Consider the following 16951-nt stretch of genomic DNA (forward strand, 5'->3'; position numbering starts at 1 on the left):
CACAGGAAATGCGGTGTGAAACCTTAGAAAACAAGCCTGATAGATACAGCTACAGGTACGAACGCAGCACGAAACAAGTGAGAGAAACCTCCTGACACTGCACACCACTGAGTTGGTTGTGCACGTCGCGGAGGCGGCGGGCAGAATGCTTAGTCCAGAAAATGCAGCACGACACGGGGGCCGAGCACGGGGGCCGAGCAGCTACGTATATCATGCCTCTGTGTTGTTATGTTGATGCTGACAAGCTGGGTCGACAACTGAAGGAACACAGCAACAACGCCAACGATGCGGACAAGAACATTACGACAGCAGAACACAATACACACACGCACGCACGCACGCACGCACACACACGCCAACCCTGATGTCACCGCTTCCACAAACAGTGAGTAGTAATATTTCAACTTAACTCGTTAGACTGAAGCGCCCGTAACTTTGGTGTCCGGATAACAGAGGTAAGAGCGTACACGTGTTTATACACAGACACATTGTACAGTAGGATTTGCTGAAGAACGTGTGACTGGTAAAGATGCAGTCTAGGTGGACCACCATTGCTTGGATTCATTTTCAGTGAAGTTACAAAGTATCGTATCCATGGTTTGGCAGTGAAGGAGACAGAAGTTGATGCAATTCGTTGTCCCTATGTCTGTGGTGGAATAAACATGTATAGCTAGGTAGACTGCTTTTCAGCTGACCTAACATCATCGGTAACGCGTATAGCCGATTGGTTTGTAGGCGCTTGCCTGCGAATCATGAGGTTCCGAGTTGAAAACCTGCGCTGGTAACAGTGAGTGTGTTTAGTGCTCTCTCAATCGCGGTGATGCAGGCGGGGTACCACTTTAGGTGCAATGAACTGTGCCGACACCCACGGTGAACTGGGTACTACTCACTTGCTCGGTGTGAGGGCAACAAGGATGCGGTCTATGGGGTTATAGGGCCTTTACACGCCCGCTTGGTGAGAGACTTATCCCCTCTCCCCTGACTCACTTGTGAGGTCTGCATTCGACACTAAGGGTATATGGGCGAAGTGGTGGCTCGCCGATGCGAATGTATTTGCTTGATGTGTTTCTAAAGCACGTCAGGTGATGCGGCCGCCAATCCGGCTAACTCTACTTTCTTTTAAACATCACCTGTAACGAACCAGACTATCTTCAGCTACGATAATCTTCAATTGGGTGGGGTAGTTCTGCTATGTGCCTCAGCTCACTCCATTAGCTGACCAACACAATTCAACCCTCCTGACAACACGTTTGTACAACCTGCCGGAATTCTCACCTGCATCCACAGCTCCTTGCACGATCTTCTCCACAGTTTCCTCGTACAGCTTTTCCACATCGAGAATGTCGGATAGCTCATCCGGTACCGTACTGGCAATGGGTTCAATGATCTGGGTGACAGTGAACACATATCCAGAAACAAAGATACATGTAACATTGACAAGGGGAGGGGGAGAGAGAGAGAGAGAGAGAGAGAGAGAGAGAGAGAGAGAGAGAGAGAGAGAGAGAGAGAGAGAGAGAGAGAGAGAGAGAGAGAGAGAGAGAGAGAGAGAGAGAGAGAGAGAGAGAGAGAGAGAGAGAGAGAGAGAGAGAGAGAGAGAGAGAGAGAGAGAGAGAGAGAGAGAGAGAGAGAGAGAGAGAGAGAGAGAGAGAGAGACAGAGAGAGAGAGACAGAGAGAGAGAGACAGAGACAGAGACAGAGACAGAGAGAGACAGAGAGACTACTCACCGGCTCACACACAGGTGCAAGAGCTTTGAGCATAACTGGCATGCATAGCATAACCATGATGTCCTTGAAGTATGACGTTGTGGCTTTGTGCGCATCCTCACTGAATTTCTACACATGCACACACCAAAACGCATGCACAAGCACGTACACGCATGCACAAGCACACACAGCACATACACACATGTACAGTCACACACACACACACACCCATCGATACATGCAAACACACACACGTGCACAAGCACACACATGCACGAGCGCAAACACACACACACACACACACACACACACACACACACACACACACAGAGTGTGACGCCAAAAGGAGAGCCCAGACCTTGTGGAGGTCACAAGGACAACATATCAGTCAGGGCCATGGGAAGGTAATGTAGTGTGGTACGGTCAGCCATCTGAGATTTAATTTATTTGTTAGGAGGGGGTGGCTCGGCTGAATATGTTTGAAATTCAGAATCCAAATCAGTGCTTTTGATTGATTCACGGGGTACCCGGGGGCTAAAAGTGGCACGGTCAATACCGTAGTGAACGGAGTTTGTCCGACACCCCCGCATCTGTTGACCACCATGGTACAGTCACACTTACACTAACACTAACAGTTGCCAATGCCCACAAGCTATGTGTGTTAGACATAGCAACTTGTCACACGGTGCTGGCAATACACCATTCAACAGCAAGACAGGAATACAGACATCACGAATCCATACCTCCATGACGGATTCCTTGCACTTGAGAATAGCAGACTTCGCTTCTTGCACGTCCATGGTCGACGCATTACCACCAGTCATCTCCGCCAAGTTGTTCTCAAACGTGTACATAGCGTTGTCCAGCACCTTGTTTTCACAGAAAGGGGAGCACCAGCACGTATGGCCATGCGCACATGCACGCACACACACACCCACACACACATACACACGCACGCACACCCACACCCACACACACACCCACGCACACACACACACACACACGCACGCACACACACACACACACACACACATACACATAACCATGCAAAATTGCACTTGTTACGTTTTATGGTATGAAATAGTGGAAGTGACTTCAGTTATAATTTTATAGGAAATTTGTCTGCTACCCACACTGTAGCTCACACTTTCCCCACAAACAGTGTACATTGAGCAGGGAGTGGTATTGTGGGAGTTGCATTATTTGATAGAAATATATTTTTCACACTTGCAGGTTTGCCGAGTGGAAGGTGCGACGTGCTCCTCGTGTGCTCCGGATGGCAGTCGTGAGTCAGTCAAGTGTCAAGTTCGGCAAGAAGCGTGTGTTCCTAGTTGGAACAATCAACTTCATGACTATTACCGCCGAAGTCGCAACTTCTAAGTTCGTATTGTTGTCACTCACGCGGACGTGCGACTAGTTGTTGGAGGTGACAGCGTTGCGAATAGCTATACTGGCTCTCAACGTCTGTTTATCACAACTCCATGAGCGACTCTGACTCACGCTGCTATCTGGAGTTTCACGAGGTGTTTGTCGCGCTGGAAACAAAGCGTCTCTGTAAGTTTGTATCCCTGGTGATGGTTTGGCCTGGAGAGCAGTATATAAGTGGTGCTTTTCAGGCACAATCTTCCTCAGCCTACTCAAGCTCAACTGATGAGGGGTGAATTCCCCGAAACACCGTGTATTGAGCAGGGAGTGGTGCTTTCTTGCAGGTTTGCCGAGTGGAAGGTGCGACGTGCTCCTCGTGTGCTCCGGATGGCAGTCGTGAGTCAGTCAAGTGTCAAGTTCGGCAAGAAGCGTGTGTTATTATTCCTAGGTTCAAACCCCAAGATGAGCAGTTAGTTACATTTTTTCTCTCCTTGCATGTTTGTATCTGCATGTTATTACCCTTTCCGTGAGTCGCTCGTGAGTCATGTACGAGTCGTGTATGGCTAAACCTGTATTTCTCCACTTTACCCGTATGACTGGCTGCTGCGAACTGTGATTGGCCGCTTGTATTAATGTTGCAGAATGTTGCAGAGCTGTGAACTGTGATTGGCTGCTAGTATTAATGTTGCAGAATGTTGCAGAGCTGTGAACTGTGATTGGCTGATTATACTGAGGTTCCAGAAGGTTCTAGAATTTTGTCGGCAACCGGTTTTTGTAGATCGCTTATTGGTTAATGACCTAAAACATGGCTGCCGGTTGCCGAACTATTGTTCCCTTGCTTTCTTCTTTCTTGTTGCTTCTTTACTGTCTTTGCCTTCCGAGAATATTTCTTTCCTGACGATTATGGTGAAAAAGGAGGACAAAATGTCACCATCCGAGTTAAACTTTCCTGACAATTATTTGTAAAACTACGAAGTGAGTGCTTTGACTTGAGTTTGAGAGTTCTGGAGTTCTTGAGTTTGAGAGTGATTGCCTCTACTACAGTTACTACATTGGTGGCAGCGGTGAACTATTTGTGTGTATTTTCGGAGTATTCCGTTACGTTAGTGCATTTGCGTGTCGAGATGGCACAGCCTCAGGCAGCAGCAGCAGCAGGAGAAGCAGCTCCGGCCCGACCGGCGGGTTTGAGACGTCCTGTAGTACTATCACCGGAGTTCACCGGAACCACCAGCAGAAATGACTGGTTGACGTTCTTGGGCCAATTCAACGTCGCCTGTCAGGCAAACGGCTACGCGGACGTCACAATCAAAGTCAAGGAAGGAGAGGAACGGGTGGACAAGGTCATGCGGACGCCCGCCACCATTGCACATTACAACTAATGCATGGGTGACGCTGATGTGCATTATCAAATGCATGGGTGACGCTGATGTGCATTATCAAATGCATGGGTGACGCTGATGTGCATTATCAAATGCATGGGTGACGCTGATGTGCATTATCAAATGCATGGGTGACGCTGATGTGCATTATCAAGTGCATGGGTGACGCTGATGTGCATTATCAAATGCATGGGTGACGCTGATGTGCATTATCAAATGCATGGGTGACGCTGATGGACATTATCAAATGCATGGGTGACGCTGATGTGCATTATCAAATGCATGGGTGACGCTGATGTGCATTATCAAATGCATGGGTGACGCTGATGTGCATGATCAGTTAGTGTCAAGCTACAAGCTTCTACGACGCTCCATAACATTCACCAATGTTATTGTCGGTGATATGCTGGAGATAGCCGTGAACAACGCATGCGAGCTCTTTCAGGCACAGCAGAAAGCAAACCCTGACAGTTTCAAGCGGATCAAGAGCTATTCGCAATGCAAGCTCCACGAGGAGCTTGTGCAGCAGCTGGCTGGTATTGCACCCGATGAAAGCCCGCCCTCTTACCAGCATGTCTCGCCAGCAACAACAGCAGCTGCCAGAAAGACACTATACAACCTACATGCCAAATTTTCACTATTTTGGAGTCTAATAATAATAATAATAGTTACAGTTCGCATGTCACTCATGGAAGGATCCATGGGCTTAACGCATCTGTCAACGAAATCCAGGCAGAAGAGCCGACAAAAGGCATCTCAATATTGTTAGAACGTATCGCAGTAAGAACAACTACGCAAGCGCAGCACATTTTTCCACAAGCATCAGCCATCTAGCTGAAAGTATATTATTCATGGTTGGTGGGAATTTACCAAACCTGCCATTTTTGGAAGCATTTACCTGTACATATGAGAAAAGGTTTACTTGCACAATAAAACCAGTGTGTGCCGGACCCTGCACAAAGCGGGATCCTGTATTGACCGAACAAAATAATGTTCATGCACCAAAGTGCTGTGGATCGAACATGCATTCCTGGATCAAGCGGAATCCTGTCATATCAGGACAGTTTCCGCTGCACCAAGGGCTTCCAGTTAGGTCATGTTCCACTGTACATACAACACATTCATAACTTGCACATTGCCATCCACAGCTCACAGTGCTTCTGCTGTACATATAACATGCTGCCGTCCAAAAAGGGTTAAACCACCCCTACCCCTTCTGGGTCTCGTCCTCCTTAGGTCCACGTATCGCTGGAAGAAAGTCAAGAGCTGCCTAGAAAATCCCCTCACACACCACTACACTGCTGGCAACTGAAATCCGACCCCCTGAGCGGTGCGCTCACATCGCAAAGACCCGAAATAAAGGCCGCTAGAAAGTGAATGCGCCGCCCAGGGGGTCGGATTTCAGTTGCCAGCACAGTGCTAGTATGCAAGCACACGAGATCGGGACTGGAGAATTGTGATTCCAGCATCGGTGCTATGTACAGTTGTGCTCGGTGAAATCCGACCCAGAGTGCACGTTGGGAGGCCTCAACTTGCAAGGGCCTTTACGCCCTGGAAGTGGCAAGAATGCGGCGGGGGAGTACAAATACAATGATGTAATCAGAACTGGTACAGGGCGCACGTTTTCCACTTTGGGTCAGATTTCACCGAGCGCAACCGGATTGTTCGGACTCGTTGTATCATAGACTAGACTAGGCCTGTACGAGCATGCCTGATAACTTACCAGTGCCAGCGTGTCCTGGGCCTTGTTGATCAGCTTGTTGGGAGAGACGTCGTCGAAGAACTGCCTGAGACCCCAGAGCGGCACTTCCATGGCACGCGTCTTCTTGTTCGCCTTGCGCATCGTCCACCAGCTGCGTGGTGCGCGGTCCAGGTTCTTGAAGTGCTGTGCACGCACGCAGGGGGAAAAGGGGACAAAGCAAAGCCATGTCACTACAACATTTGCAAACATGTTCAGTGCAAAATTTCTTAAAATGTTCTTAGGGACAACAAATCGGTCCTTGTTGATGTTTGTACAAATAGCTGAATGATAACATAGAATTACCGTGCACTTCATCTCATCCATTGCAGTTTTAAAAGTTTGTCTCCTCGTCGACTCTTCAGGGCAAAATACTCCTAATATACAAATCAAGAGTCCGTCAGACGGGTTTTCCCGCATCCGCATGAACAACACCACCATCAAGGGTCAATGTGCAGATGCTGCTGCTCATAAAGTGTACAAACATCGGATTACAAATATAGGATCAATTCAAAAACTGCCTGCATACACCAATATTAGACTGCTCTAAGAGAAAATTCCGCACAAAGGCAAATTTGATAGAACCCAATCAGGCCATATTCAAGTAATGGAATGCTGGTGTAGGGAATCTAGTGTTCCCCTCTGTGTGACTAGTACAGTATAACATGTCTTGGCGACCACTCGGATAAGGTGACCACCTGTCCCAGAAGACCACTGCAGCCAGAACCAAGGGATGCTATTTCTAGTTAAATGACCCTGGATAAGGAGACCACCTGGTTACAGAGACCACACTTTGAAGGTCCTATGAGCGGTCGTCTTAGACATGTTTCACTGTACGGTAGAAAAGTGGGGCAGAGGTGGACATGGAGAACTGCAGGAATGGCTGTGTTCAGAGTAGAAACGGGGAGGGGATCTCACCACATTGAGATGAGGCCCGAAACCGCTGTCAGTTTCCACTTTCTTGATCATCTCGTCCAGAGAGTCATCAAACACGGCACGCGTCTCGCTGAACGCGTCGGCCATCTGGTAGCAGTCACCGACGAGGACATTTGTGCAGATGGGCATGCACGGTGAAGAGGAACATACGAAGACAAGTACATAGAACAAGGCATGTACACACACACGCACACACACACACATACATACACATACACGCACGCACACACAAACACGCACGCACGCACACACACAGACACACACACGCTTGTTGGATGTAAAGCAAGGTCAGGTACTCCCATTGGGCCACTATTAGAATATAATATTATCTGATCCGCGGTCGGTCTTTTGTTCGATATGCATACCGTATTTCCTCGATTAATAGACCCGGTCTTTTGTTTTTTGAAGCGGGTTGGACCCCCGGTCTCTTATTTGGGCATGGTCCATTATTTGAGCACGGTCCACTATATTTTCATCGGCACATCGCTGGAAATGGTGGATTTTTAACACGTCATAATATAGAAGTTCTATATTATGACGTGTTAAAAATCCACCATTTCCAGCGATGTATCGATGTGCCGATGAAAATATAGTGGACCGTGCTCAAATAATGAAAGAAAGCACTAGCCACTACAACAATTAATTGTAGTTGCGCAACCTAAAATCGCGTCCTTTTTTGATCCACCACGTGCTTTCTTAGTGCGCATGCGCAAAGCTATGAACTCAAATAAGAGACCGGGTCTCTTATTCGGGCATGGTCTACTATTTTTCCGTGAGGCTTCTAGGAGGGTCTACTATTTGAGCATGGTCTATTTTTCGAGCATGGTCCATTAATCGAGGAAATACGGTACTATGTTTGGTTCTGACCACAATGATTGCTACCGTATTCCCGGAGTATAAATAAGCCGCCTAGGATTATAAGCCACCCAGTTTTTGTGTCACAAAATACATGACATGCAAGAGAAAAATGTAACTACCTGCCCATCTTGGGGTTCGTAGGAATCTATATCCGCTCAAGCTCTACAAAATAAATACTCTTAACTGTGAAAAATATACTTTCTATCAAGTAATGCAACTCCGACACATCTACCCTTTACTCGGTGAAAAAGCTGCATGCCTTATTTGCCGCACGGACGGCTCTTTTCATTTCTGACATCTTCGGTTTTTTCTTTTCGCCAACTGCGAACCATGTGTTTCATCAGCACCGAATTCACAGTGGTCGCGTGACTCAAGTACTCGTTTCATTACTCGGAAGGAACCTCTTGCTGCTGCAGGAGGTCTGTGTGGCCGGCCAAAGAGCACACCCGGGGTAATGCATAGTCAATTTGCACATCATTCCTCAATGGCCGAATGCTGCTGGTTTCATTCTAAATTTTTTCTCGGCACATCAGACATGTATTATGGCTTGACCATATCAAAGACTTCCGTTATCTCTTATTTGCAGATGGAGTCTGTTGTGTTCGGCCTGCATCCCACACAGAAGTCCATTGCGGGACAAGACAATCATTTATTTATTTACAACAAGCATGCAAATTACAGTACAGATGAGAGAGAGAGAGAGACAATGCGGAGAGAGACAATACGGAGAGAGACAATATGGACAGAGACAATGCGGAGGGAGACAATGCTGCGACAAACACTACACACTACCGTGTGGTGTAGAGACAGTGAACAATCGGCACTCACCGGCGAGAATAGAATGTTGAGCACTCCGGTCAAACGCGGCGCCACTTTCTCCGCCAGCACCGGCTCAATCTTACACAGGCACGCATCTGCGTGAAGAAGGGCAAGGAAGACGTACAGCTCAAGAGGCCACAGCGTGATACAGCACAGGAATTCACGTACAGCACTTATCGGTGGGTGAGTGCTGCGTGTAAAAAACATTCCCGCCGGAACCGGTCCTGTCAGTCAGGCCAACACCGTACCTACTTGTCAACCACCACATCATGTTTACTACTGAGGAAGGGTTTGTCTACCCCGGTCCCGCTATATCATACACAAAGTAATGGGTGGTGTTAACAAGTAGTAGGGTACTGTAATTTCACAAATTTACGGTGTACTTTTATTTTCAGTACTTTCAGTACTTTCAGTGCGCCATAGGCAGGCATAGTGGGATGGTCTAAGACCATGATTGAGAAACAGAGGGTACCAGGTTCAAGTCCTGCTTGGAAGCGGAAGGATTTTTTTTCCAGCCGTGCTGCAACCCACAGTTAATTGGGAACTCGTGGCCTGGCACGAGGAAAACATGGATGCAGTGAATGGGATTTTCGATCTTTGACCACATGCTGGTGAGCTGATCTACTCGCCTCCCACCGCTTTAGGAGCTGCATCTGCGCCTTGATCCTTGAAGGGTGGTGGCGTTCCTACGGATGCGGAAAACTCGGCCTCTATATAGAGCAACCGAGTCTGACGCGAACCGTGAATTTTTTTTCAGTGCGTCTGTTTCATACCTAAAAGTTCAATACACCAAACAAACACTAACAAACACAATCCAATAGGGAACTGCTTCTCTGTACCTAAAAATTCTGTTCACCTAACCTGACCTTTTGCTCTCATACCGAAAATATTGAACACCTAAAATTTCTGAAATTAGAGCACCCGTGCTGCCCGTAATTTGATCGGGTAGCAGGGTAGCAATTTGCTCCTGAGAACCCGATCGGGTAGTTGGAGTACGGTGTTTTTGGCAACGGTTCATGTAAACAGCACGGCTACGTGTATACTGTACACTTTCTATGTAGCGCAAGTGCACAGAAAGTGCACACTCACAGTACAAACTGTGTCAAGAATACCCGATAGGGTACCCGTGCTACCCGGATAAAAATACCCGGTCCCGTTACCCGACCAAACCCCCTACCCGTTGCAGCCCTACAAAGTATGAACGACTTATGCGATCGACAGACCAATCAAACACTGCTTCGGGCGGTCCTGAAAACCAATGTCAAACTAGCTCATCATACTGCATTCACAGAAGAATGACATTGCAAGGCGTTGCTAAGAAGGCTACCGTATTGATGCACATAAAGGCCCATGCGCTTATGGGTGGGTTTTTGTGTTATTTGCTATTTTCTGCGGGTCGTTTTGTCTCACACATAGGCGCATGCGCTTATGTGTTGCTAGTGTATCGGTACCTAGTGTATAGTCATGCAAATAGTGCGATACCGCACTGCACATTAAACTACAGTCAACTTTGCGTATAACGACACTCGACGGGGCATCAGAAAAGTGTTCTTATCCGCGAAGTGTCCTTATACCCGGAGTTATTACAGTTAAATGGGACTTTGCTCTGGGCATGGAAATTCTGCCGTTATTCGCAAATTGTCGTTATATCCGCAGTCGTTATTAGCGAAGCTGACTGTATGTCAACATGGTGTATTTGTGGTGTCCGTGTGGCGCATTTAGGTTCACTTACAAGCCCATGCGCTTATTTTGTGAGGGTGCGCTTACGCCCAGATATAGGCACATGCGCTTATTTGTGAGGGTGCGCTTATGCCCGGATGCAGGCACATACGCTTAAATGCACATCACTATGGAAAGGTCCGTTGCTAGCAAAATCTCGTATTCAGGGCAACAATGATAAGGTGTTCGAGAAGAACAGAGTTTCTAGTTGTGATGTGATAGCGTTGATGAAATGTTCTCGCTCGTGGGCGAGCAGTCAAGCATATTTCGTTCGACACCAAGAATCGTTTCCTTCGCGAAACCAGTATTCCGCCCGGAAGGTTGGACCTTGTTTGCAACACCAGCCCAAAATGTTTTACCGCTCTTGTCCGCACACACTTTGCTATCACCCGTTATGAGCCCTCTGGTTTCATTCCACGTAGAGTAGCGACGTCATAGAGCACTGTGTTATAGTACTACCACCCCGCATCATTCTATCTCCTATTTTCATTTTCCTCCTCAGCTTCTTCTTCATAAGCTGTTGACAGAGACTCCCTCGATTTAGGCTAAGGCAGCTGTGCAGAATCCCTTAAAATACAAATACAAATACAAACAGGCCATGCATGTATAATAATGCTTTATAAAAATAAATAAAAAAGGACCAAGGAACAATGCTTTAGTTTTGTAAGTACAGTTGGGGGGGGGGGGGGGGGGGGGGGGGTAGTGCTTGTATGCTTCGTCTTGTACTCAAAGTAAAACACAACAAGAATACAGCACAGTGGTCGACATACATGTGCGTTGGGATGTTTTTTTGGGCGGGGGGCAGGGGTAATAGAGAGGTTAAGATGCACGTTATTTCAGACGTGACGCCAAAGTTCAGCTCGCGTTGTTTGGCTCGCGCGTCGAAAAACAACGCGAGCGACCCGCAGCTCGCGTTGAAATTGGGAGTTTTACGCCAAGTTTGACGTGAAATTGCGCGTCACGTGGGAAATAACGTGCATACTAACCTCTCTATTGAATGGGTGCGATGAGAAACTACAAGAGTGGGTTTTAGAAAGTATCGGACTTATAAACAGCTGTTATTCCGTCAAAGACCACACACAGATATACAGTGAAACCTGTCTAAGGCGACCCCTCAAGGGACGAGAAAAAGTGGTCGCCGTGGCCAGGTGGTCTTCTTATCCAGGTTCAGTGGGTCACGTGACCATATCCACATGTGATACATCATTTTGATCAGTGCATCACACAGTGCACACACCTATGCTACTCTACTCTCTAGCACGACTCATGTGCCTGGGGTCCTCAGACCTGTCAAATGTCGTGCATGCACCATGTACATCTACACTTCCTGCACTGATGTGTAGATCTACCGGTATACCATGCCTGGTACATGGTGCACCATGCAATGCGTACATTTACATGACTAGCACTGTACAAAGCGGTCGCGGGTGGGTGGTCGCCGGTTGCGTTGAGCGAGTGGTCGCCTTATCCGAGGTGTTTTGAATGTGAATGCGTCCGTGACAAGGAAAAGTGGTCGCCATGGTCGAGTGGTCGCCATATCCGAGTGGTCGCCGTATCCGAGTGGTCGCCATATCCGAGTGGTCGCCATTACAGGTTTTACTGTATGCACATAGCTGGGAGATTTGGATGTGATAGCAACGCAGTGCATACCTTTAATCTTCTCCTGGATCTTCTCCTTGGACTCGACGATGAAGGTCATCTTGGAGCGCATGACCGGCTCCACCTTCTCCCTCACCATAGAGATTGTTTTGGTGAGCGCTTGCAAGCTTGTGGCCACTGCTCCGGAGACGGACGTGTCAAGTGCCTTCATAACCTGACAGAACAAATAAAAACAGAAATAAAAAATTAGAAAGGACACATGGGTTACGAGTTATGATTAACTATCCGCTACTGTAACAAGATAACAACCAACTCGTAACCCATGTGCCCTTTCTTACTTTTTACATTTTTACTATTGGCTCAGCATTGGCTCCGTACCCGAGAAATAAATATGGATGACCGGTTTTCAAACTCTGCTCATAGTGGAGAACATAGGGTGTCATCCATTGGCGAACCTGGATTGAGTGCGAGCAGGCGGTGTGGACCGAGCAACGCTGGCCCAATCAAACAAAACAAGGTTGTAGTACGCGAAATGCATGCATATCGTACATAGATTCGGTGAAAGCTGTCCAAAAACGCCAAAGTCCATTCCACTCCAACCACTCCGGGTGTGGGGGCCGGTGTGGTCGGATTCCACTCCAAGTACACTTACTCCGGATTAGATCGGATTCGACCAAACGATCACGCTCACTCGGAGCACACTTGCTCGGGATTCGCCCAATCGATCATGCCCACAACGGCTATGTGATATGCACATCACAGACCAATATAGTACAGTGCTGCTCAATGAAACCTGGTCACGCGAGTCAAGTGCGCGCCTTGCGACGATTTCGCAGCCCAGCGTTTGCAGGTCTAGGGCTGTGCAGTGCCCGGAGCGTACTTGAGTGACTCGATTGGATTCCATTGAGCAGTAGTGAGAACGATTCGAAGGTAGCATTTCCATCGGCAGGAATTCATCGACACTCTTATTATTTATTATTACTTGCATGTACGCGTTGGAGTCAACCATGCAAGCATGATTCACAACTTCGCTTATGCTGAACATGATGAACAGGACTATGACAGGGGAAACACTTCTACTCACGATTAATTTTGAACTTCTACAGCACACAGCCGCACCAAGTCTTTGGTATTTGACGTTTTTTGGAGAGATTTCTATTTTTACTTTGTGTAGCCAAAGACTTGGGGCGGCTGTGTGCGGTAGAAGTTCATAATTAATCATGACGAGGCTACAGAGGAGTTACACCATCCTCGGAGGCGTCGGAAGGTATTTTAGTGTGGTACGGTCAGCCATCTGAACCGTACAATTTACTCGTGGGGGAAGGGTTGCTGAGCCGACATTTTTGGAAATTTAGAGCCCAGATCAGTGTATTTTATAGATTCACACAAGGTACTTGGGGCAAAAAGTGGTACAGTGAATACCGTAGTGACCGTACCGTGTCCGACGCCCCTGATCCTTATCTAATTCTACTCTCCTCACCTGATTTCTAGCCATCCATCGTAACTGCATAGGTCCCTTGATCTCCCGATAGATGTCCGCCATCATGATATGATCAACCTCCCACACAATGACGTCGGTCAGGATCTGCGTGCAGCATGGGCACGAAGAGAACAACAGAAAACACACATCGTGAGCAATGTTCACAGCTCTCTAACCCGGACATAAAGACTGTGCTTCTGGAGCTAGTGGAGTACAGAGTTTAAAATTGCAGAGCAGGCAGCCAGTGTTGTAATAATTTTCTCCACCTGCTCCCAGTCCCAATCCATCTCCACACTTATACAAAGGGACGACGATAACTACATTTAGGAAGACTGTTTATTACAAGACGACTACGGAAACACAACTAGACATGACGAACTCAAGACAAAGACTGCTTTTCACACCACAGCAACACGCGCATGCACCAACACCACGTACACACCACGTACACACCACGTACAACCGACGTACACACGACGTACACACGACGTACACACCACGTACACACCACGTACACACCACGTACACACCACGTACACACCACGTACACACCACGTACACAAAATAATGTACTACAACACCAGCACTACATCGTTTTACTCTCGATATTATAATTATGTAGTAGGAGTCGTGCAGTGCATTGCTCCCAGCTGACAGGGCACGTTTTAGCGCTCTACAGGCGCTTTGGGCGGACCATCCTGGACGAAAAGTGATCCGGCTATGGTTGTACTGGCCCTGCATATGTATCCGGGTGGTTTTCCTTCACAGCACAGTGACACATCCACTGGTATTGGCTGGACTAGGCGCTCCCAGTCCCAGTGCTGATACCCAACAACCCCCCCCCCCACCAGTACCATTGGATACTCTACTTCATGATGGTCAGAGTGGATGCAGTTTAACCAAGAAGTCGTTATTTGATGACTCCTGACACGATCACGTTCAAGCCCTGTTGTCAACTGCCAGTGCATGTACAACAGGGACGGATATACCTCACACTGTTTAGAAACACCGGTTACCTGAGATTCACTTCCATTGAGATACCACCAACCATAGCGACGTAATGCACGTCGTGTGGCATTGACAGCCTCGATGAACGCAGTGTTCGCGACGGGGTCGTCCGAGAGAGCTGAAATAACGGACAGAGACAAGTACACAAATAGACACAAATATGAACGCGCATGCACGCACGCACACACACATACACACACACACATACACAAACAGTCACTGAACATTGAAGCTTTAACCATGAACAGATCCACTACCTATGGCAAATATAGAGAATAGACTAACTCTCAGCTTTGCAGAATGGTCATGCACAGCAAACATGGGTGTGTGCAAAACCGTATGCACACACATACACATACAAAACAGGCACACACACACACACGCGCGCGCAACGCATGCGCACGCACACAAACACACACACACACGCATGTGACAACATCTCCCACAAGAGCTTCATTATGCACACCTCTGGACTTGTAGCGGCAGCGCTCAAACACCTTGAGCCATTCTTGCTTCTCCTCGTTGTTCTCAGCCTGAATGAAGAAGCATCGGCGGCGTGGATGGTACAGCTCAAAACAGAAGTCCGGTACCGGGTCGGGCTTGGGCAGGTCAGCAACAAGAGCACCTACACGGCGGCCAAAACAAGGGCAAAACAGAGAACATGGTATCCCTCAGGGCTGTTAGAGACTGTTGGCGAGTGGTACGCCTCCCCCCCCCCCCCAGGGAAAAATTAGAAAAATTCGGGATTCCATGCAATAGAAACCACCCCTGATGCATATCTTGAACATTGTACAGCAAGTCCGGCATTCTCCAACTTTCAAAACTTTTTTAATGCCTTTCTGAGCGTTTCACGGTGACTACCGGTCACCAGAAGTGGTACGGCCATGGTCGTACCAGTCGTATCGACTCCAACGGCCCTGCCCCTAATCCAGCCAAGACAAGGGAAAAGCAGAGACACATGGTACCACTAATACAGCCAAGACAAGATCTGAATGCCATTTTTTGTGACTCTAGATGGGTGGAAAAGGTGCCCGGTAAACGACGTGCCCGTATTAGGGACGTCCAGATCTGGGCAGTTTTACTGTATTCCCTATACCACCGAGAGAAGGGCAGTTGTTCCCCAGCATTTTCGCTGAATAGCCTTTCAAAAAAATAGGTGGGGAGGGGTTCAATCAGAGTGTGGTGGGGAGGGGCTCAATCAGAGTGTGGTGGGGAGGGGGGAGGGTCTGCGCCCTTACCCCTTACCCCCCCCCCTTTTGGCTATAGCCCTGAATGTGGTTGGATTTCACTTGCCATCACAGTACAAACACCATCACCATTGGGTGTACTGTGGTTGGTCACTCTTCAGGCCCGTCAGAAGCACTTCAGGAGTGGCCAGGCAGATAATGTTGAGGACAATGGTGTGCACACGCCAGACAGTTTCTTGGGATCGGGAGAGCTTGATTTGACTGAATTTGACTGACACTGCACAAGAGGTAAAATTATTGTTCTTGCTGTGAACTGAAAGAAGACGACGACTAAAGCGCAAGGCGCTTGCGCAGAGCAAAAAGGGAGGAAAAAACATGGAGAAAGTCGCCAAGAGGTGAGTGAGTCAGTAGAAATAATAAACACGCGGCCCAGCTTCGGTGTGGGAACGCGGAAACAAAACCGGGGTAGAGAACACAAACTATGACGTGTACTGCAAATAATCTCATGACGTTGAACATCATGTCAACGTCGTGACACTCCCCCGCAAGAGATGCAGAGAAAAGGAGATAATTCGTAACAAAGTAACGTGGAAACAAAACACAATAAGTGCATATAACATACGCAAGGGTGAAAGAGAGTAGACCGTCACACAGAGAGAGAGAGAGAGAGAGAGAGAGAGAGAGAGAGAGAGAGAGAGAGTTCAGATGTGAACTACCAACTGTCTAGCTGATTCAACTAAACAAGTTGTCCACGTACACCAGTGGACGCGAGTTGACGACTGCTGACACTTCCATGAGAATGGTAGTCAGTTGCGACACAGTGAGGAGCGCGCGGCCAACGACCTTCTTCAGGCTTCGTTTGACTGTTCCAACGAGACGCTCGTAGAAACCACCCATCCAAGGTGAGATCGGTGGGTTATAGTGCCACTTCACACCAGTCCTCGACATGTACGACAGGACATCATCACTCGTTGCCAATTCTTCAAAGGCCACATCCAGAACAGACTTAGCTAGGATGAATTGTGGCGCGTTGTCAGACACTACCTCTTCAGGGCAACCACGCAACGACACGAACCTGCGGAACGCTAGCAGGAATTCCTCTGTGGTCATGTCTGCCACCAGTTCTAGATGGACAGCTCTAGTTGCCATACATGTCACT

At 48.0% G+C, this 16951-nt stretch overlaps 1 protein-coding gene across 1 annotated transcript in view; it reads right to left on the reverse strand.

The window, feature by feature from the left end:
- Positions 1-188: 188 nt before the first annotated feature.
- Positions 189-16951, reverse strand: part of LOC135830015 (PH domain-containing protein DDB_G0267786-like) — a gene marked incomplete at its 3' end in the record, with an annotated part of 32053 nt that continues 15290 nt past the window's right edge. The window contains 11 exon segments of the mRNA XM_065342402.1: positions 189-257; positions 1276-1387; positions 1726-1833; positions 2448-2573; positions 6172-6333; positions 7105-7209; positions 8809-8894; positions 12169-12331; positions 13598-13702; positions 14614-14723; positions 15072-15230. Coding sequence (XP_065198474.1) covers positions 211-257; positions 1276-1387; positions 1726-1833; positions 2448-2573; positions 6172-6333; positions 7105-7209; positions 8809-8894; positions 12169-12331; positions 13598-13702; positions 14614-14723; positions 15072-15230 — 1283 coding nt within the window.

The sequence above is a fragment of the Sycon ciliatum genome, chromosome 13 (genome assembly GCF_964019385.1).
Source record: "Sycon ciliatum chromosome 13, ocSycCili1.1, whole genome shotgun sequence".
Lineage (NCBI taxonomy): Eukaryota > Metazoa > Porifera > Calcarea > Leucosolenida > Sycettidae > Sycon > Sycon ciliatum.